This window comes from Oryx dammah, unplaced genomic scaffold (genome assembly GCF_014754425.2).
Source record: "Oryx dammah isolate SB20612 unplaced genomic scaffold, SCBI_Odam_1.1 HiC_scaffold_21, whole genome shotgun sequence".
Taxonomy (NCBI): Eukaryota; Metazoa; Chordata; class Mammalia; order Artiodactyla; family Bovidae; genus Oryx; species Oryx dammah.
The window spans coordinates 9,179,772-9,203,951 of NW_024070205.1; the positions used below are offsets into that span (position 1 = coordinate 9,179,772).

General features: G+C 36.3%; 1 protein-coding gene across 4 annotated transcripts in view; it reads right to left on the bottom strand.

Moving 5' to 3' along the window:
- The window catches only part of LPGAT1 (lysophosphatidylglycerol acyltransferase 1), a 159,146-nt gene that overhangs the window by 16,175 nt on the left and 118,791 nt on the right, over positions 1-24,180 (bottom strand). For all 4 annotated transcript variants that reach the window (XM_040263111.1, XM_040263113.1, XM_040263114.1 and 1 more), the window contains 2 exons: positions 21,602-21,875; positions 18,172-18,298 (listed from right to left, as the gene is read on the bottom strand). In XM_040263111.1, coding sequence (XP_040119045.1) covers positions 18,172-18,298; positions 21,602-21,875 — 401 coding nt within the window. The remainder of the gene's footprint in view (positions 1-18,171; positions 18,299-21,601; positions 21,876-24,180) is intronic.

Genomic DNA, 24,180 nt, shown 5'->3' on the forward strand with positions numbered 1-24,180 from the left:
TCTTGGAAAGAAATATTTCAGTATATCATCCTTTAATATGGTGTTGTCTGAAGAATTTTGTAGATATCCTTTATCAGAATGAGGAAAGTCCTTTCTATTCTAAAAATCTACAGAGTTTCTATCATGAATAGGTATTTATATTTAGTAAGTGATTTTATTTAAAAATCCAAGCTTATTTTGAATGTTGAGCCAAACTTTCATTCCTGAAATATATGCTCTCAGTACATAATATGATGAATTTAAAATATTTTGCTGGGTTACTCTTATATCCAGAATCATGAAAGAGATTTGCCTTTAAATATTCCTTTCTTCTAATATCTTTGGTTCAGGTTTTGGTAGCCAAGTTATGCTGGCCTCATAAAAGAAGCTAGGAAGTATTTCCTCTTTTGGATGCTCTGGAATAACTACACTTAATATCCTTTAATTTTCCTTTTTAATGACTACAGAATCTCAGGTAATGTTCCCCTTTTCATTCCTGCTATTGACAACAATGACCTTTTTTTCTTGATCAGTCTTGCCAGGAGCTGATCACGTTAATGTTTTCAAAAAATAAAATTTTTTATGTCATTTTTCTTTCTATTGTATGTTTTCTATTTCAGTAAGTTCTCCCTTATTATTCCCTGTCTTCTACTATCTTAGGATTACATTTGCTTCTTTTTTTCTAACTTCTTAAAATAGACATTTAGATCACTGATTTTTAACTGTCTTCTTTTTTAATAGAAGTGATCTTTTGCTTTTCTTTATATAATTGTTTTTGGCTGTGCTGAGCCTTCAATGTTTTGCTCTGGCTTTCTCTAGCTGTGGAGAGCAGTGTGCAGGCTTCTCAGGCGGCTTTTCTTGTTGCAGAGCACATTCTCTAGGTGCATAGCCTTCAGCAGTTAAAGCACGCGGGCTCTGTAGTTGGGCTCAAGGGCTCTAAAGTACAGCCTCAGTAGTCGTGGTGCACAGGACTAGCTGCTCCATGGCACCTGGAACCCTCTCAGACCAGGGATTGAACCTGTGTCCCCTGCACTGGCAGGCAGATTCCTATCCACTGTGCCACCAGGAAGTCTCTAACAGAAGTTTTTAAGGCTGTAAATTTTCCTGTAAAATATAGATTAATACAGATTAAGTTGTACTGCATAAATTCTTATAGATCATATTTTCACAATCATTCTGCTAAAAATATTTTCTACTTTCATTGTAATCTCTTCATACATGGTAAGCCATAAATTCCTCTTATTCTCTACCACTTGATGTGAAGATCCAACTCATTGGAAAAGACCCTGATGTTGGGAAAGATCGAAAGCAAAAGGGGAAGAAGGTGGCAGAGGATGAGATGGTTAGTTTCACCAACTCAATGGACATGAATTTGAGCAAACTCCAGGACACAGTGAAGGACAGCAAAGCCTGGCATGATGCAGTCTATTGGGCTGCAAAGAGTCTAACACAATTAGTGACTGAACAATAACAACCACCCTACTGATGGACAGTTTCTCATTTTTTTGTTATAGCATTGTGTAAATGTCCATTCATATGTTTACATCTATACGACAAAATTACAGAAGTGAAATTGCTAAGTCAAAGGTTAATTTTGAAAGATTTTGCTACATTATCTTCATAAAGCTTATACCAATTTATATTTCTACTAGCAATTTACGAGAATGCTTCTCAGAGAAATATTTTTAAACTGGAGAAGAACAAAATCCGAAGGCTCTGATTTAGGTGTAGAAGATGACGAACAGTGTTTCACAACTTAATTCACAACTGTGTTTCACAACAGTGTTCAGTCACTCAGGCGTATCCAACTCTTTGTGACCCCATGGACCACAGCACACCAGGCTTCCCTGTCCATCACCAACTCTCGGAGTTTGCTCAAACTCATGTCCATCGAGTTGGTGACGCCATCCAACCATCTCATCCTCTGTCGTCCCCCTCTCCTCCTGCCTTCAATCTTTCCCAGCATCAGGGTCTTTTCCAGTGAGTCAGCTCTTCGCATCAGGTGGCCAAAGTATTGGAGTTTCAGCTGTAGCATCAGTCCTTCCAATGAACATCCAGGACTGATCTCCTTTAGGATGGACTGGATTGATCTCCTTGCTTTCCAGGGGACTCCCAAAAGTCTTCTCCAACACCACAGTTCAAAAGCATCAATTCTTTGGCACTCAGTTTTATTTATAGTTCAACTCTCACATCCATACATGACTAATGGAAAAACTATAGCTTTGACTAGATGGACCTTTGTCAGCAAACTAATGTCTCTGCTTTTTAACATGCTGTCTAGGTTGGTCATAGCTTTTCTTCCAAGGAGCAAGTGTCTTTTAATTTCATGGCTGCAGGCATCATCTGCAGTGATTCTGGAGCCCAAGAAAATAAAGTCTGTCACTGTTTCCATCATTTCCCCATCTATTTGCCATGACATGATGGGACAAGATGCCATGGTCTTTGTTTTTTGAATGCTGAGTTTTAAGCCAGCTTTTTCACTCTCCTCTTTCACTTTCATCAAGAAGCTCTTTAGATCTTCTTCACTTTCTACTATAAGGGTGGTGTCATCTGTGTATCTGAGGTTATTGATATTTCTCCTGGCAATCCTGATTCCAGTTTGTGTTTCATCTAGCCCAGCATTTCACATGATGCACTCTGCATATAAGTTAAATAAGCAGGGTGACCATATACAGTCTCAACATACTTCTTTCCCAATTTGGAAGCAGTCCGTTGTTCCATGTCGGGTTCTAACTGTTGCTTCTTGACCTGCATACAAATTCTCGGGAGGCAGGTAAGGTGGTCTGGTATTCCCATCTCTTTGAAAATTTTCCACAGTGAGTTGTGATCCACACAGTCAAAGGTTTTGGCTTAGTCAATAAAGCTGATGCTTTTCTAGAACTCTCTCGCTTTTTCTATGATCTAACAGATGTTGGCAATTTGATCTCTGGTTCCTCTGCCTTTCACAACTGGGATATGACAATTTGGGGACACATTTTTAGGAATTCACCTATGAGCTCTCTTTAAGAATACAGATACCTTATGTCTTCATTTCAATATTAACCTTAATATAAATATTCTGAATCTTACAGAGAAACACATTAGCACTGCCATCTGACTTCAGAGCCTATATTTATAGTCACTTTAGGGGACCCTGGTTTGATTTCTGAGTTGGGAAGATCCCCTGGAGAAGGGAACAGCTACCCATTCCAGTATTCTGGCCTGGAGAATTCCATGGACTAAATAGTCCATGGGGTCGCAAAGAGTTGGACACGACTGAGCAATTTTCACTTACTGAATTTGTTAGATGAATTTGTTGAGCGCTGACATCTTTTGGAGAGGGGCATGGCAACCCACTCCAGTATTCTTGCTTGGAGACTCCCATGGACAGAGGAGACTGGCGGGCTGCAGTCCATGGGGCCGCAAAGAGTCAGACACAACTGAGCGACTGACTCTACACCACACTGGCGCAACGCAGTACTGCTTTAAATGCATAAGGGCCAGAGGAGCTCAACAAGGGCACCCTTAGGAGCAAAATCTATTTTTTCACCTCTGAAAGGTCACCTCCCCCTGTGACTTCTTAGTATCCATTAAAATAAATGTTTCAAATAAAATAAAACAAGAGGAGTTCTGTTTCTTGAAATGGTAGAGTAGTTCACAGGTAATGGTTATAAATTCTGGACAAAATGCAAAAAGTAATTAGTGGAAGGCACTGGAGAGTAACTAAAAGCAGTCAGATATTGGAGGAGAGTTAGGAAAGACAGGAGAGTAGGAGAGACAGGAAAGTAGGTGTGTTTTCCATTTTTTACAGCTCTTTACCTCAAAATAGTTCCCAGTTAGTGCCACACAGAGACTCAAGACTCATATAAGAACATGTCGTCTCACTCCTTGAAGAATCAGAGGACAGATATTAGGGTGACCATAACATTTGAAAAGTGAGGAATCTCAGACAGAAGTAAGCACTGAGTGGGAGCCACGCTGTCTGAGTCTGTTCCCCCACTCGAGTTTATGGGTGACTCCCGAACTATGTACATATGGGGCAGAAGCCAGCAAAATAAAGCCAGCACAGTGCCGGACACAAGAGAGATGCCCAGGGCTATGTAAGAAATTCAACTACTCAGGAAATTTAATCATTTTTTTTTTTTTTTTTTTTTTTTTCAAATTAAATGTCCTTAGTATTTGGATTTTTAGGAAAGTCAGTTAGTCATCCTGATACTAGAGGGATGTTTTGTTTGTTTCTTTCATAGAAGTGTTTTTTTTAATTGAAATACAGTTGATTCATGGAATGTTTTAAAATTTAAATTTAAAAATCAAAGTATGTTTTTTTAAATGAATGGTATTACAAATTACTTACTTCTTACTTTTAGAAGTTTAATACTGTCTTAACACAGTTTTGTAATATAAATGGTGCTCTTTAAACACTTTATCCACCTCTACCACACTGAGTACAGTCAAATGGTTTGGGGAATTATCTAGATTACTTTTTAGCCCCTAAAAATACACTATTTCTGTAAATAAAAAAGCAAGTCTAATCAACCTGAGGATAACTTAGCAAGAGCTATCTTGGAAATAGTTTTTAAAACATCTTTATAAGGAGGAAAGTGACATTAAAAATAAGGCTGAAAGAGGAAGTTTGGGTTTACCAACTTAACTCATGAAAGACTGTGGTGAGGTTGGTGAAGTATCTATTGCTTTAAATGGGGCGAGTGTCAGGGAGTGGGGCCATGTTTTAACAGAAAATCTACCCTACCATCTGCCTAGAATAGCTTGGACTTTCTCTTGCTTTAAGAGGCAGCCTGGAGGGAAGACCAAATGCTCATTCAAGAGCAGTCTACCCCTATTAGTCTGATTGTTTGGTCACCATGGGATTAAAATATTAAAATGACTAATCTCCTAATATGGCAGAGTGTCAAATGCACTGAATACCAGTCCTCTTGGAATCAAATAAAAGGAGTTCTTGTGGGATATAAAGAAATAAATCTTTGCAATAGCAATAGTTATCCAATTGAGAAACCAGCTCCTAGTGTTCCAAAAACAAAAATTCTTATTAATAGTAATCTAGAATGTGCTCCTAAATACAGAGTATTCCACCAAAAAGCATAAGGTCAGATTTAGGATCACTAGATAAACTATATTAAAAAAAAAAGACATAAAATAATGCTTAGCAGCTGACACCTCTATACCTTCTCATTAGAATGTTTGAATTTTCATGCCACAAAGACTCCAAAATGTGAGCTAACAAACAACATGGCTAAACCCTCAATTCAATTATGTCAATGGTATGGTAGGAGCCAATAAGCACTGAAGAATATAAACTGCTGATGCTTTCTTAAACCAAATAATCTAGCAGAGGGACAAGGAAAGTAAATAATCTAAAATCAGAATATGGTAAACGTTATATAAGGATTTTTGGAGAAGGAAATGGCAACCCACTCCAGTATTCTTGCCTGGAGAATTCCATGGACAGAGGAGCCTGGCGGGTTACAGTCCATAGGGTTGCAAAGAGTTGGACATGACTGAGCAACTTTCACTATATAAGGACTTTAAAGAATTTCTGTGTAAGTTTAAATGAAGGGGTGTGCATGTCTACTTATGACACAGGATATATGGAAAAGGCATCACTTGAGTTGGCTTAAAAGAGTCAGCAAGTTTAAAAAACTTAAATTTTCAACACAGTAATGACAGGCATGTAGTTTTCAAGAGTCAGAGTACTATTAGGTTCACGGTGAAAAATAATAGACCTATTTTTTCCCTCCTCAGATACCTATTTCCCAGATACAACTTCTTTCAACTTTATTTTGCTGTTCACTCCACATTGGTTATATAACATGCTAGACTGTCCAGTTTAAAATGTATTCATCAATTTCCTAACAGGGAAGACAAGGACTTGGCTCTCTTCTACCTTTGTTCTGTTTTTGACTTCCTCCTCCTCTCCTGCAGTTAGTAATTCCTCCCTGGTGCCAACTCTGCCCTTTGTAACTATGCTTATTAGTTTATGTTCTCTTTATTTTCTTATGTGTCTGTTTATTCTATCAGACTGTGCTATACTCATCTTTGCATATCCAGTATATAAATCAGTGCCTGCTCCTCTGTGAAAACTCAAATTTACTGAACTGAATTAAATTCAAAATAATCTGCCAGGGTAAAACTTGATGAGGTGCCATCTGTAGACAGCCATCAACAACACAACCATGGTTAACTGACACCACAAGGGCTAGTATGATAAGAATAGCTCAGAAATACGGAAACTACTTGTCACCAAAAATAGATTTATGGACAAGAACAGATCCTGTCAAACTTAACACATCAGAATATGTCCGAGTACTCAGTTCCCAGAAGTTCTGCTTTGAGTCATTGTCCTTAGGTAAGCTGCTCAGGCCTCATCCTCAACATACTAAGGAATAATATTTAGAGCTTCCTCCTGGATCCACTAGAAAAGTTGTTTTTGTTTTTAAGCCACTCAGCTATCTGAAAAGGGCATAAATAATGAGATGGCATTGTTTATACCTCAAATTTATTCATTATATCTTTTTTGTGTTGCATCCTTTGAGACACAAATGCTTGCTGAATGAACTGAACTATCCAGTAAGCAAAATATAACACTGGTATATATGCTTAGAAAGTGAAAGTGAAGTCGCTCAGTCGTGTCCAACTCTCTGCGACCCCGTGGACTGCAGCCTGCCAGGCCCCTCTGTCCATGGGATTTTCTAGGCAAGAATACTGGAGTGGGCTGCCATTTCCTTCTCCAGAGATACATGCTTATGAGAATCATTATTATGTTTTCCATGAGTCTAATGACTTCTTAATATTTTTGTTAAGATTTTCTTTTTTAAAGAGTAGTTTAAGGTTCACAGCAAAACTGAGGAGAAGGTACAGAGATCTCTGTATCTCTCTAAAGACTTAAAAATTTTTTTTTTATTTTGAAATAATTTCAGACTCAAAGCAAAGTTACAAAAATACTGCAAAGAATTCATATATATGCTTCAATCAGATTCCCAAAATATCATTATTTCTCATATTTACTTTATCATCTTTCCATATATATTTTTTCTGATCTATCTATATAGTCTTTCCTCAACTTTTGAGAGTAAGTTATAGATGGTGTGTCCCCTAAAATACTTCCATGAATGTTTTTTAAAATACAAGAACAGTCCTTTATATAACTATGCTTCAATGATAAAAATCAGGAAATAAACACTGCTACTATTATCTAATTTACAATCTACAGATTTCATTCAAATTGTGCTGTGTTCCACTAATGTCTATAACAAAAAAAGGAAAGAAAAAAGACAGAAACAAAGGAATAAAGAAACAAGAAAAGAAACAAAGGGGGGAAAAGGCACCATGCTTTAGGAAAAGGAGAATAGCAGTGAAATAAAAAAGATAGGGTAAAGTATCAGTATCATTATCAATAAAGGGAATATTTAATAAGCAGACATATTCTAGGTAAAAAGTATTGAAATCTGAGCTAGGTTATGGCATTTAGATAAAAAGTGAGAACAGAAACAAACATTGCAGAGGTAGCTTTCATAGGAACTGGCAGTGAAAGAGTCAAAAAACTCCAAAATTTTCATTCTGGGTGAGGGTAGAATTAGGTTAACATAAACCCCAAATGGAAAGAAACAAGTTTGTGTGAAGGAAAATGAGTTCAGTTCTAGACATATTAGGTTCAAAGAAGACAGGGTATCCAGGTGGAGGAAAGAAAGCTAAGTGAGGATTTGGAACTTGGGAGAAAGACTGAGAGCTAGAGGAACATCTACACAGGATCCATTTCTATATACTCTCCTATTATGAACCTCTTTCACAGGAGAAAAAAGAGAAGACTAAAAACAGGATTCTAGAGAAGGTCTATATTTAAGTAATCTGTGCGTGTGCAGGTGTGTGTGTGTGTCTGTGTGTGTATTCTTGTATTAAATGGAAGGTTAGACAAAAAAAACCTAGTTAGCCTTTCCACTTTGCAGATCTAATTCAATGACTTTAAGTAACTATAAAATATAAAATATAAATAATGATCAGTGAGAGTTATGCTTAACCATTATTCAATTAAAATTTAAACTCTAAGATTTTTTTTTTTAATTTGGAAGCTATAGTATTTCCAACAAAACTTCCTTAGAAAACAAAAGGCATTTTTTGAATACCAATGGCAGTAACTATACTTGACTCTAGAGAAATCTGAAAAAGAAAAGATGAACCCCCTGAGGGCCAAGGAAGGGAGGATAGAGCTTCATTTCCAAAGCTTACTCTCTCCAGATTCATACAATGAAAATAACTTAGCAAATTAGATTTTAGGTTATTAGATTCTTGGTTCTGTGTTAACAGTAAAAAATTTCTTTCATGTATAACTTCTTATAAAAACTTGAGAAGAAATTAACCATATCTTCTAAGTAGAGGATGGAGATTTTATCTTATTTGAATGATGATTCACCTTTTTCAAATCATCAACTTCATTATAGAAACACAGAATTCAATCCATAATACAGTCAAACCTAAATTAAGACCACTTATTTAATGTCAGCATCCTGAATTTTGTCAAACTAAAATGTTTTGTTTTCTTAAGGAAGAAAGAAAAAATTGCTGGGGCAGAAAAGAAAAAATAACTTGGGGGTAGTGAACATCAATAAAAACAGCCAAGCAGAACTAAAAACCTGAAGATTAAATTTAATGGGTAACTTTCCATTTTCCAACTGGAAGCTTTGAAAAAATCCAGACTTTTCCAGGGTAAAGCTAGGGCACAGAGGCAAAGCAGTAAAAAACAAGAGATGACAAGAAAAGTAGATAGGAAGAAGAGAATCATTAGATAGTGAAAACAGAGGTGAAATGAGTGATAACTATGGTGATAAAGAAAAGTTCTATAAGAAAAACTAAAGACAGGACAATGTTTCCTTTTGCTATTAAAAAAAAGTCACTTTAAGTTCAAGAGGCAATTTAATGACCTTACTTTCAGATGAGTAATTTGGGGGCTAAGGGTGGTAAACTCTAAACCTGCATCATTAGTACCTGGTGTGTACCACTTAGGTGTGTAGTGCTTTAGAGTTACAGTTACTGAGAAAAGTGAAACCTCAATATGTCGAATAACTTATTTTTAATACATTAACTATATTCTACTTTATTCTAGATTTTATACTAAAAAAATTATTATAGAAATTTAAGCTGCTTAAACTCACTTTAAAATTATGGATAGGGGACTTTCCTGGTGGTCCAGTGGTTAAGAATCCGCCTTGCAATGCAAGGGATCTGGGTGTTCATTGGTAGGACTGATGTTGAAGCTGAAACTCCAATACTTTGGCCACCTGATGTGAAGAGCTGAGTCATTGGCAAAGACCCTGATGCTGGGAAAGATTGAGGGAAGGGGGAGAAAGGGACAACAGAGTATGAGATGGCTGGATGGCATCACCGACTTGATGGACATGGGTTTGGGTGGACTCAGGGAGTTGGTGACGGACAGGGAGGCCCAGTGTGCTGCGGTTCATGGGGTCGCAAAGAGTCGGACACAACTGAGCGACTGAACTGAACTGAACGCTGGATCTTCTTTGCTGTGCACGGGCTTTCTCTAGTTGTAGCAAGTGGGGGTTACTCTCCAGTCCTGTTGCACAGGCTTCTCACTGAGGTGGTGTCTCCTGTTTCAGAGCAGGGCTCTCGGGCATGCAGGCTTCAGGAGTTGCAGCTTGCAGGCTTTAGCGTGCGGGGTCAGAGGTTGTAGTGTACAAGTTTAGTTGCCCTGCGGCATGCAGATTCCCAACCACTGAACCACCAGGGAATTCCTCAAATAACTTTTTAAATTGAAAAATTAATACATTCACATTGTAAAAACAAACAAAAGGCCTAAAACAGTACAAAGATTCACTCCCCAGGGGCAGAGGGGGAGAGGAGAGAGGCAGCAACTACTGTGGCAGCATGCCAAATATCTAATTAAATAACGTGAAGAGACGTGAACTGAAAGTCGCTCAGTCATGTCTAACTCTTTGCGACCCCATGGACGTCCATGGAATTCTCTAGGCCAGAATACTGGAGAGGGAAGCCTTTCCCTTCTCCAGGGGATCTTCCCAACCCAGGGATCGAACCCAGGTCTCCCACATTGCCAGTGGATTCTTTAGCAGTTGAGCCATAAGGGAAGCCCAATTAAATAATAACTAAGGCTTTATTTTACTGGGTTTTAAGATGACTCTCAGTTTCAGAGATGTTAATATGTGAAAAAATATGTATCTTAATGGATGAAATAGAATATATGATGTCTTACTTGTTGTGTTTTTCAGAACTTACTTGTAGTTTCTAAGAAGTGACACTACTTTATCGACGGGCTTCAAGTATCCCCTTTAAAACTACCAAATATAGAAAACACAGTTAGAAAATCATCAACCATACACAAGTTCCCAAGTAAATCCGGATTCTCTAATCTTTCCATTGATCGAGGATGAGATGGCTGGATGGCATTACTGACTCAATGGATTTGAGTCTGAGTGAACTCCGGGAATTGGTGATGGACAGGGAGGCCTGGCGTGCTGCGATTCATGGGGTCGCAAAGAGTCGGACACGACTGAGCGACTGAACTGAACTGGACCCTGCCCTTAAAGTACACTGCTTTAATAAGCCTTGACATCTGGTAGGAAGAATTCCTCTGTCCTGTTTATCTTCAAAACTATCTTAGCTATTCATTTGTCTTTACTCTCTCAAGTGAATTTACTCTCTCAAGTGAATTTTAGAACCATCTGTCAGGTTTCCAGAAAAAAACATACTGAATTCTGATCCTAATACTCCTGGATAATGTAACTTCAATTATATTAAATTTATAGATTAAATTTGATTAAATTTATAGATTGGGAGAATTTACATCTTTATATTTTTCAGCCTTCCCCCTATGAACACAGTATCTCTTTCCACTTTTTCAGTTTTTTATGTTCTTCAATGCAGTTTTTTATTTTCCTTCATAGAAGCCTTCTACATTTTTTTCTTAAGTTTTATTGGTAAATACTTAATAGTCTTCTTGTTTCTCAGATAAGCATCTTTTTTAAAATATTACATTTTCTACGTATTGTCAAGATAAAGGGATAATATTGATTTTTCTGTAATAATTTTATATCAAGATTGCTGAACTCTATAAATAGATGGTGAACTCAGTTTCTTTGGTTTTCTACATAGACCACTGCAATGGGTCAACGTGACTGGGCTAAAGGATGTCCAAATAATGTTTTACATTATTTGTAAATAAATAAATAATAATGTTTTACATTACCTGAAATAATGTTTGGTGTGCTATAAGGGTGTGCTCTAAGGATGTCACTGGAAGCGATTAGTATTCAAATCAGAAGACTAAGTTAAGAAGATCCGCTTCACCAATGCTGGAGGGCAGCATCTAATCCACTGAGGTCCTAACTAGAACAGAATAGTGGAAGAAGGGGGAGTCCACTGTCTTTGCTAAGACCTCCTTCTGCTGCTCTAGAACATCAGCGCTCCTAGTTCTTAGGCTTTCAGACTTCCCCACCTTTTTCAGAACTTGGGACTCAGACTGAATTATACCACTGGCTTTCCTGGTTCTCCAGCTTGCAGATACTAGCTCATGGGACTTCTTGGCTTCCATAACCAGGAGAGCCAACTCCTGTAATAAATCTATTCTTGATCTCTCTCTATCCTATTGGTTCTATTTCTCTGAAGAACCCTAACTAATACAAATATCCATCGTCCCAATGGATGATTATATCTCATTTGCCAATTAAGTTTAGAACAATTTCAATATATTTATGGTTACGGACATAGTAGGGAAAAATCCTTTTTAATGACTCATCAAACAATAAAAGACTATGGACTTCAATCCATCACTATCAGGGTATCTTAGGCAAATTGATTCTCTTTATATGTTACATGCCAGAAGAGGTCTCGACTCTAAATTGAAATTTCTGACATTATTGTTTGGAGTTAAAGGGATGGTATAAGGAGGTATCATTTTTTTTCTCAAAGCACTGGATATATTTGAAAAATTTAAACTAATAACAGCATTCAAAAACTATTTCTGACAATCAGACATTATTTACCTTTTGATAGAAGTAAGCATCATCACTTAAAAGGTATTTCTTGTGAAACAAATTTAACCCTTGATCTGATGAAGTTGTAGTACCTACCCACCAATTTATAGGAAATATAGGGAACAGAGGAATACACAGGATACAAGAACTGTATAAACTTTACAGGGCAAATGATACGGTATCTCAAAAAATAAGCCACAAGGAAAATAAAAGAGGGAGGAATCTGGACACAAAAGAAACTTGAGATATGTCAACCAATTGCAAGTTAACTGAATTCAAAGTGTCAAAAAAATAATTTGAGACAATCCAGGAAAATTGATGACTGATTGGATATTTGATAATATTAATAAACTATTAATATTTTAGGTATGATAATGTATACTATTTTTTACAAAAAGAACTATTACATTTTAGAGAATATACAATAAAACATTTACAAATGAAATGATATAATGTCTGAGCCTTCCTTCAAAATAATCCACTGGAACCTGGGAAATAACACAGAGGAAACAACATTCACCGTAAGTGTAAAACAGGTATATGGGGTTTCATTTCCAGGTTTGAAATTTTCCATAACAAAAAGTTTTGGAGAAAAACACTATTTCTGAAATTATAGCTCCCAAAACTGATAAAAACTTGTAATTTGTTTTAAGAAGTAAAGGGAAAAATCAGAAAGAAAAATCAGTGATATAATATTAATCACAAATATTATAGGTTTATGCATAAAATTAACAAAATATTATACTATTTTAAAATGTTGGTAATTTTTCTAATAAATAAGTTTTTCTGTAATTTTAATAACACTCTCCAACCTAACATCAGAACTAACAGGCTAAATATATCTATTATAAAAAATCTAAAGTATGGGGTAGGATAAACTTGATGTATGTCCTGATATTCAGCATAGTATTATTAAAATCAAAAATGAAACCTGAGAAGTCTATGATCAATAGGAAAATAATTAAATGTATTTAGTAACCAGGATTTTGGAAAGCCACTAAAAATGTAAAAACTTTATAAGGGTACTTAAAAATATTTATAAAATTTGTTATCTTAACATCTAGAACATGTGTAGTACAGGTTTAACATTCATTAAAATGCCATGTGGAATAAAGTAGAATAAAAATAACTTTTATGCATATTACAACTGCAGCTACACTATAAACATACATAAAACAATATTGAAATATGAAAAAATATTTTATGTGAGCATGCTGGGAGAGATTTTTCTCCTCTATGATGTATTTTCATAGTTACATGTTTTTATTTTTAAAAATTAATTTATGTTTTAAAAGTATACAATAGAGAGCATCTAATAACATTAAAGAAATTTAATCCTTTAATCTCCTAAAGCTAATCATTTTAGTACATCATCAATAAAAATCATTAGTGAGATATTTTATATTCCTTTTTCCTACTAGTCTTTAAAATTCACTGTATATTTTACACATACAGAATGTTTCAAATCAGACTAGTTACATTTTAAGTGCTTAATATCATATGTGGCTACTGGCTGCTGTAACTGGACAGTCCATGTCTAAATAGCACAAACTTCAGCATTCATACATTCAACAAGTACTGCATTCTAGAAATGCTTTATTTTCTTTACTGATAAAACTATCCTGAGGCAAATATGTCAGAATGTTAACACTTGTCCATTCTTGCTAATGAATATATTTTCTTTAAAAATATTCATTAAATAGTACTTTTCTGAATTAATTCCCACCCTCCTACAAACAGAAAATAATTTACTACCCAAAGTCTCTAACTGAACACCTTCGAAGTTACCAACGTTCCAATCAAATTAGACATGAAAGTAACACCTCTGCTTTTAGCAATTTATCTATCCCACTACTCTTATGGTTTGGAGAAGGAAATGGCACCCCACTCCAGTACTCTTGCCTGGAAAATCCCATGGATGGAGGAGCCTGGTAGGCTATAGTCCATGAGGTCGCTAAGAGTTGGATACAACTGAGCGACTTCACTTTCACTTTTCACTTTCATGTATTGGAGAAGGAAATGGCAACCCACTCCAGTGTTCTTGCCTGGAGAATCCCAGGGACAGAGGAGCCTGGTGGGCTGCCGTCTATGGGGTTGCACAGAGTCAGACACGACTGAAGCGACTTAGCAGCAGCAGCACACTCACGGTTATAACTTAAGATTTTTAAAAATATAAGCCATTTCTGCACAACAGATCATGTTCTCCAAGTCACTTTTTCTAATTTGGAGTGAAGGAGACATTTATATTAAGGATGCGTTACTTTTGCTTTTATCCCTGTAACATTCTATCCCTGTAATTAAAATCTAATTCATGTTTAATTTTGCTACTAACTCCTCAACAGCAGCACACTGTGCCCATTTCTACTTTAATTGGAATAAGCTGTCTTCTGATGTGACTGTAATATGAAGGGGAGGAAAAAGTTGTTCCCCTCAAATGGTTCTCGTATTTAAGACTTAGTTCCTCTTTTAAAGGGGCTTCCCTAGTGACTCAAATGGTAAAGAGTCTGCCTGCAGTGTGAGGGGACCTGGGTTCAATCCCTGGGTTGGGAAGATTCCCTGGAGAAGGAAATAGGAACGCACTCCAGTATTCTTGCCTGCAAAATCCCATGGACAGAGGAGCCTGGCAGGCTACAGTCCATGGGGTTGCAAAGAGTCAGAGATGACTGAGCGACTTCGCTTTCTTCTTTCACTTTCCTCTTTTAAAACAACCTTCACTTCTGAAAGAGATCCATAATGCAGTTGTATCCACAGTAACAAAAAATATTTCCCTAGTTAAATAATATATAGCATTCGGAAGTGAAGAATAAGACACCTTTTAAAGTAACTTGTGCTTAGTCACTCAGTCGTGTCCAACTCTTTGTGACCCCATGGACTATAGCCTGCCAGACTTCTCTGTCCATGGAATTTTCCAGGCAAGAATACTGGAGTGGGTTGCCATTTCCTTCTCCATTAAAGTAGTTTAGATCCAATCTATGCAGAATGCTAATTTATCAGTACTGGATTTATCAATAACCCATACAAACCTTATATATCTTAGTAAATGTACTTTGTGTAGTTTTTTAAACACTTTAAAAATCAGTGTATCATTTGGTGCTCAAACAATGCATTTACGGCACTGCTATTTACTACCTGTTCATAGGATAGGATCTAATAAATAGCCACATCACAAATTTTAACTTTCTCATTTATGTGGTATTTTAGGAAAGTATTCTATAGTACATAATAATATGTATATTTAGACTTCATCTCTTCCAGAAATCCTAAAAATCAACATAAGCCTAAGAAGTAACAATTGAACTGACAATGTAGAAAACTGCTTTTGGAAAACAAAATAGTTTATATCAGAACAGTTAAAATTAGCTATTACATTCTTCTAATTTTTTCCCCTAAACATCAGTATAGAAATATAAAATCTAAAAGAACATTCAGCTGCGCATTCTGGTAACTGGATATTCTTTTCCTATTTAAATAAAGACCAAATGTTTTCTAAGCACTTGAGTGTACTAACACTTTATGGCTGAAGTCACTTGGTAGGGGAAATGTCTTTCTTGCTCAGAGATCTCCATACACCTGTCACAGTACGTTGCAAAGAGATACAGAACAGGTAGTGGAATCCACTTAGTAGCCTTGACAATAATTTCCAAGAAGGGAAAGAAATGCATTAAAGAAATTTAAAATGGCCTAACCATTGATAATGGTAAATAAATGATGGCAATTTTATTACTTCCCAAGTGAGCTCTGATGGCCAGCAATGTTGCAGTATAATAATAGAGCGCTCCAGCCATCCAGGGGCACACTGTGCCACTCTCAGCAGGCTCCAAGATGATCGCACAGGAAAGAACAGTTACTGCCTTCTATTCAGTTCAGTTCATTCAGTTCAGTTGCTTAGTCGTGTCCAGCTCTTTGCGACTCCATGGACTGCACCACACCAGGCTTCCCTGTCCACCACCCCTCTGTTGCCCCCTTCTCCTCTCGCCTTCAATCTTTCCTAGCATCAGGATCTTTTCAAATGAGTCAGTTCTTAGCATCAAACTACCTTCCATGAAATTTACTTAAAATACAATAAAAATATTTCATATACACAGAAACCTATTACAAATCTAATATTTATGAATTGTTAAACTTCTCTTTAGCCTGTTTGTACTTTCAACTTGGAGTTTCACTCCCCTGGTGGTTTAGTGGTTAGGATTTGGTGCTTTCAACTTGGAGTTTCTCCTAGCATTGTTTCATTTAGTCACTGCTGCTGCAGCTGCTGCTGCTGCTAAGTCGCTTCAGTCGTGTCCAACTCTGTGCGACCCCATAGACGGCAGCCCACCAGGATCTGCCGCCCCTGGGATTCTCCGGGCAAGAACACTGGAGTGGGTTGCCACTGCCTTCTCCAATGCATGAAAGTGAAAAGTGAAAGTGAAGTCACTCAGTTGTGTCCGACTCTTCGTGACCCCATGGACTGCAGCCTACCAGGCTTCTCTGTCCATGGGATTTTCCAGGCAAGAGTACTGGAGTGGGTTGCCATTGCCTTCTCCACATTTAGTCACTACTATCTCCAAATTTGATTTGCTCTAAAACAACTGCATTTTAAGTGGTAGCAGTGATCTATTATATTGGCTCTTTGCAAACTTTTCTACTAATTGCATTATTTCTTTTGAAGTAGATAAATTAACATACATGCAATACTCTAAGTGGGATCTGAAAAATACTGGGCAAAATAGAATAATTCCTTTCTGACTCTCACATGTTGTTCTTGTTGCTGTTGTTTAGTTGCTGAGATATGTTGGGCATGCTAAATCATCCCCAACACTTTGTGACCCTATGGATTGTAGCCCCCCAGGCTCCTCTGTCCAGGGGATTTCCCAGGCAGGATACTGGAGTGGGTTGCCATTTCCTCTTCCTGGTGATCTTCCTGACCCAAGGGTCAAACCCTCATCTCCTGAACTGGCAGGCACATTCTTTACCACTAGGTCACCAAGGAAGCCCAACTATCACATGTATTGCTGCTGTTGTTTTAGTTGCTCAGTCATGTCTGACTCTTTATGACCCCGTGGACTATATAGCTCACCAGGCTCCTCTGTCCATGGGATTCTCCAGGCAAGAATACTGGAGTGGGTTGCCATTTCCTTCTCCAATCACATGTATAGTCTTCTAAATTATACTGGGGGAAAAAACTAGCAAAAGTACCAACTTGTCTGCTGCTGCTGCTGCTGCGTCGCTTCCGTCGTGTCTGATTCTGTGTGACCCCATAGACGGCAGCCCACGAGGCTCCCCCGTCCCTGGGATTCTCCAGGCAAGAACACTGGAGTGGGCTGCCATTTCCTTCTCCACTAACTTGTCTAGCTACACCAAATTACCAAAGTAATCATTTCGATTAAATTCTCTAAGAATGGGTGTTGCGTTATCTTTAAAGTCAGTTGAGATGAAGAAGAAAAACATTTTCTATGTCATGTGAAGCAAAACTGGCTTGTACTAATTTTGGGCTAATAGTAATGTTCTGGATAAGATATGCTTAACTGCAGAAAAAGAATACATTCATGAAGAGACTTTAAAATCTACCTATAAGTAAACCAACATTAAACTAAATTATCATTTTTCAGTGAACTTCATAGTTTCCAAACTACCTTCTATCTGTGTGCACCTATTCCCCAGTTTAAGCAGTCGATGCTACTTAGTTCTTCTTGCCAATCTCCCCACATTAAAAGAGAAAGAGATCTAACCTCATTATCTGTATTATTCACATCTGTATATATATGGTTTCTAATGCTGCATTTTAAATCTCTTATTCTAATTGGAAACATTTCATTCTTATTTAAAAATTTTTAAATATAACCAAACAACTGGAGGGTCGGAACAGAAACCAATTCTTCTGAGAACAGTAAACAAACAAACAAAACAGAAAACCAAGAATATTTGGTTTTACAAGTACCATGTATGCTTCCATTTACATTCATTTCAATGGTGTTATTCCTGACAGGACAAATCTAGAATATGCAATAAACAGACTGTTTTGGAATTAAGAAAGCTAAGGGTTAAAATAAAGCCAAAATCCCCCCAGCAGCCAAATAAAACACCAATCTTTCTTTTCCTATCCCCCAGGGTGTCCTGGTGGCCTAGAATAATACATGAGGTGACCTAGTCAACCTACGGCTGATAGAGACAGTACTTTATGTTGGACTTATGCTGAGTACAAATACGGGATTCTTACCTGTAATGTACATGTGTGACTGCTGGTTTCCTGTAACCAAGGATCCAGGTTTGAATATCTATGGGTTCAGCTTTGGGATAAGCTATGGTTGTATCTATTATCCACTGGAGGCCTTTTGATTTGTTGTCTGAGAACAATATAAAATTGGATCAATTTTTATGTTATTTGCATCAAATAACACTAAAAAAAACTAACCCGCAATAAGCATGGAAAGTATAAAGCATCTTGAAAACGTCAAAAGCTAAAGTATCACATTAGGAAAGTGAAAAGCAGATCTCGAAACAAACAAAAAAATCCATTCACTAAATATAACACAAGATTATATACAAACACCATATTATAATACAAACACTAAGATTTGTGATACTTGGAAGACATTAATAAATATTGGAATAAGGAAGTAAAATTAAGCATTTTATTGACACACATGATCTTCAGTTGCTGCTTTTGTTCAAAACCAACAAAAAACATCCCTCCCATATGTCAAGAGTTATAGAAAAATAAAGCAATGAACTGTCCACCCTTTGTCAGGAACAACAGGTGGTGACCACTGTTGTGGGAGGGGCTGGGGAAGTTCTGCTCACTGCTGTCCTCTGCACTCCTAGTTTCTGTTCCCAGCTCAGGATACAAAGTTGAGCAAGAATTGAGAGGGGAATCCTCCCAGAGAATGCTAATAGGTAGACTTTAAAGTGTAAAGGTCCTTTGTTTGAAGTAATTAAAGGATCTTTAAAACAATAAAACTTACTTTTAAACATAAGGCCAAATGTACAGAAGGAATCAACAATATTTAACTTAACATTTCAAATAATTAAAAACTGGCCTAAAATTCTTTTAAAATTTTAGACAACATTCTAAAGGGGAAAAAATACTCATATAAGAAATAAGTTTAAAAAATTTAATTTTTAAATAATATATTGCTGAAGGAATAGTGCAGGTAAAGAGAGACATTTTAACAAGCTACCCATGACATACAGGCTGAAATGTTTGGGGCTAAACTGATGACTGCAACTTACCTTGAGCTGCATTTAAAAAAAAAACAAAAACAACCAAAATGGACTAATAGACAGATAGAAGGATAGAGAGACATGTGATAAAACAGTAAAATGTTAACTGTAAAATCTAGTTGGTCTGCTCATTAACTGCAAAATTGCAAAGTTCTTTTAAGTTTTATGGATGTTTAAAAATTTTTATAATAAAATGGTTGGGAAAAATCACCAGAGTTCAGTTTAATATTGATTAAATCATACAAAAATGAAAATACTAATCCTTTTAAAGTTAATTAGATACAACTTTATTTTCACATGTTTATGTTTACATGTTTAAAACCAACATGAAGGCATGGTATGTGTTTATATAGAATAAAATACTAAATAGTGAATATGAACACTAAAAAAATAAAATATAAATACCAAAATATAGAGAAGAAAGGTAAAATATAAGTAAAACTAATTTTGGGGTATACAGTTTATTATAGAATTTCTTATGGGATTTTTCCTAATCTGCTAGAATAAAAAAAATTTTTTTTTCTTGACAGGTAAGAAGTGGATTTATTTAGAGAGATACACATCCCATAGACAGAATGTGATCTGTCTCAGAAGGAGAGGGCAGCCCTGGGAGAAACACACTCCACAGAGTGTGGGCCATCTCAGAAGGTGAGAGGTCTAAAAATTTCAACTAAGGTAAGATAAGTAATAAACAATTTCACAGAGACTGTTTCTCTCCAAAAGGAAAACAAAACAAAACATTTTTCTTCCCTTGTGTGTAATCAATATGATAAGTACCCATTCCTTTGGGATCTAGACCACTACAGAATATTGACTGGGTAAAACTATTTAAAAACAGCAGCCTTTATTAGTGCAATTAATCCTGTTTGGAAGACCTTTGCCTTCAAGCTTTGGCTTGGCTGACATTGCCAGTGTCTCTGCAACCGTGAAGCTATTCCGAACCTTCCTTTTCTATTAAAAGACTCTTTCAATTTGTCTTTTTAATAGATGATGAAAGATCAAGAGAGCTGACTGCCAGGCAGCTGTTTGCAAAAAACAAATAAAAGAACTCAGCACAATCTCATGGCATTATTTTTATATCTTCATCTAAAATAACACATATTTCTGAGGGTCCATCATTTCCATTTTTATTTTATCTAAAGACTATTAAAAGAAATAGCAAAATGCTACTAAAGAAACAGGCCTAGTCAGTTTCTTTTAGCTTTCTGACTTATAATTTATCAGCAAATTTTCATAGTGTCTTAGAGAAAATTGTTCAAAAGAGCCTTCCCATTGTTGGCACAAATAGACGCTGCAGATATGCATACCTCATCAGACTATCTGCAAGAGAGCTGCATCTTTGAGGATGGTTTACTTTTCCTGGCCATAAAAGTAATATGTACTATTTTTTTTTTAATTCAGGAAAGTATTAAGAAATGGGGAAAAATTATCCATAATGTTACAACTCAGAGAAGCAATCACTAATATTCTGGAATCTTTCCTTTCACAAATTTTCTACTGCCTTATTATTTACATATTTAAGCTCATATTGTCTACACAAGAGTTGTTATGTTCCTCCTATTCCATTAATATTATAGAGCAGAAGCATTTTCTAAGCCCATAGACATCATTCATAATGGCTGTGTTGTATTCTGTTAGATGGATATTTAATAATTCTTATCTATTCTCTCTTCTGGCTATTTCCAATTTTCTGCCATTCGACATAATGCTGTGATAAACTACTGTGCCAGTATTTCAGATCATTCTGTTTTGATAAGTATTATATGCAGTGGAGTAACTAATCAACGCTTTAAGACTTTCAATAAATACTGCCCAATTGTATTAAACTCATTCTCTGTATTAAAAACAAAAAAAACTTTCTAAATTTGATAAATGCAAAATATATATATCATTACAATTTCATTTGCATACAGTTTTTCAAATTAGTCATTTCTATTCCTATATCTTTTAATATAGTAATTCCACTTATAGGAATTTACACTACTTACATGCTTCACAAATCTGAAAAGATATTTACAGGGATGGCAACTGAAGCAGTGTGAATGGCCAGGAGAAAGGTATACAGGAAGGGAAAGACACCTTTGACCTTATACATTCCTATACTATTTGAATAAAATACTGTAAGCATGGACTACTTTGTAAATAGAAACATTAAAAAGTTATATTTTCAGGACTTCCCTGGCAGTCCAGTGGTTTAGGCTGCACCTTCCAATGCAGGGGATGTGGGTTCAATTCCAGGTTGGGGAACTAAGATCCCACATGTGAGCCATGAGCTACAACCAACCCAACAAAGCCAAACAAATAAATATTTTAAATTATATTTTCATCTTCTTCCTCAGTATTATTTCTATTCAACAAAAATAAAAAAGAAATCCAGAAAAGCCTCTAATTCCAAGAAAAGAAAAAAATGCTAAAATCCATCATACCTAATTCCTTAGCGTCTCCTCCTGCTGGGCTTCCATTTTCCTGTCGTGCTACAAGTGCACGCAAAATAATTTTTGTTGCCCCAACTCTTGGCAAAGTGACATGTGTAAGAAATGGCAAGTTATTTTTCTTGGCAAATGACTGACTGATTTCTCGCCTCTTCCTGAGGAAGCCCCCTTCTGGAAACAGAACAATCCATTTTCGATCTCTGCTCCTGTAATTATTTTCTAGGTGCTTCTTAAGAAGAAGAAGCTGTTGGTCACGATGAGATTTTCCCTAGAGGGTAAACACATGTATAATAAGTATAAGGCATGAAATTTAAAGACCATAAATGCTAGAAATTACTGCTTCCAGAGTAAATCCCAAACACAGGCTACAATAGTGACTTCCCCCTGCACCCTACTGTTTACTTCCCCTTTTGACCACAGTGGCAAAAGGAAGTTATTAGCACTTACATAAATAAACCCTTCTCTCTGAAGAAGTAAATTGCTCTAATTGCCCCTGAAAGTTTATTCACTCTTCATTAGTGAGTATTTACTGAGTACCTACTACTTACTTGCCAGGCACATCTTAGAGATAGAGAAGTAAGACACCCTCGTGGAGGATGCATGCAACTGGTGATAAGCGTTAGGAAGAAGAGCAAGAGGCTAGAGAAATGCAACAGGGCTAGGGGAAGCAACTCCAGAGAGGTGAAATTTAAGCAAAGAGCTGATAATGTGAGGGAATAAGCCATGTGAACATGAGTGGCAGAGAACAGGTGATGAGGACAAAAGAGACAAAGGGCCCTGAGGTGGGAGTAACCTCGGCATTTCAGACAGCATGACAAAGTCAGTATGGCTGAGAATTGTAGAGAGTTGGAGATCATATGAGAAAGGCCTTGAGTTTGGTGAGTAGTAATTTGGGATGGGATGTCATTAAACAGTTTTCAAAAAGGGAGAGTCATGATCTTATTTACATTAAATATCTTCTGGCTCCAGTGACAAAAAGACTGCAGGAAATGAGTTAGGAGACTGCTGTAGAGTCTGGACAGGGGAGTTTGATGAGATTCAACTACAGGATATAGATGAGAGGTGCATACATTCAGGAAAAAAGTCTGAATGCTAACAGGATGTTCTGATGGACTGGGTTTCAGTTGTGAGGGAAAGTAAGGAAAGAGGATAACTTGGATACTGAAAAAAAGAATTCAGAAGCATTTTCAGGAAAGCCCCAAACTCATGACTAAATATTAGAAAGATTCTTCCTTTCAGTATGATCAATTTGCTAGTAATTTTCCAGCCAACAAAATTATAGAAGCTCCCCCAAATAATTCATATGCTTTCAGTCTTTAAATTATTCCAAATGCAAAACAAATAACAATTTTCTTAGCTGATTTATGGAACTGATTATGATTAAACTTTATTTATTAAGTTCCCAAGACTACACGTAAAATATTTTTAATATCCTTGGAAATATTTTATTAAAAATGTCTAGTAGCAGAGCCCCAAGGGATTTTCTTTAATATTAATATTTTTTCTCTCTCTCTCTTACCCTCAAGTTATAGATTTTAATTACTATCTAACAGGGAAAATATTTTTGTCCTTTATAAGTGAATTTGTAAGTTTCTCCAATAATCTGAAATATAGTCTTAAGTATGTAAAACAACACTGTAATAAAAAAGGAAATGTTTTGGAGTACATTATTTTCTACTTTCAACTCCTCAAAGTTCCCTGATAATTTAGTCTAATTTAGCCTCTTCTTGAGGCCTAAGGATCATCATGATAACAAAGTCAACTGTTTCAACACTATAAATTCAATAATTTCCTCAGACTCCTAAGCAGTTCATCCAGCTTCTCCTCTGGACTCCACCCAGACTGCTTCAATTGTCAGTTCTGCTGTCTTTCCCTCCAGCAATACTAAGATTAGTTTCTTCATTAAGTTGTTCTGATCACTTATAAGTTGATCTGCTTATTTTGTTTCAGTCTTATTGTGGCCAATCCCCATTCCCCGTTCTTCCTGAGGTACCAAGCCTGCTTTTTTTCCCACCTCTCTGCTCAGAAAAACCAAGGGCCTTCCCAGAAGGAATGAAGCAATTATACAGAATGGGAAAAAAAAATGTTTTGTACATAAAACTGTCTGGAGCAAAGTTTATGTGTTTTGGGATATGTATTTTCATAGAGCTCAGAAGTTTTTCTACATTATTTCAGCTTATTTCTGAATTTGCAGTTCTCAGAAGAGGTTTAATTAGATTCACCAGCAATTCATTAAATAAATTAATATGTACAAGGTACTGCACCATCCAAGGTAAAGTTGCTAAATATATAAACAGTAGATTAGTGTGGCATTACCATACATAAAAACTCTTGATATCATATTTCAATTCTCCATTTTTGAGAAAATAAAGCATGTGACTCTAAGTAGCATATCAGGGAAATACTATTTTGATAAGTGAGTATTTTTTTTTTCCTACTAAACTATTCCTAATGCTTGGGATCCATGCCTAATCCATCTTCTTCCATCAAACTCATACTCATTTCTTAAATTTATGCCATGTATTATCTTCTCCTCTAAGGTTTCTCTGGACTTACAGAAATCTGATGTACTC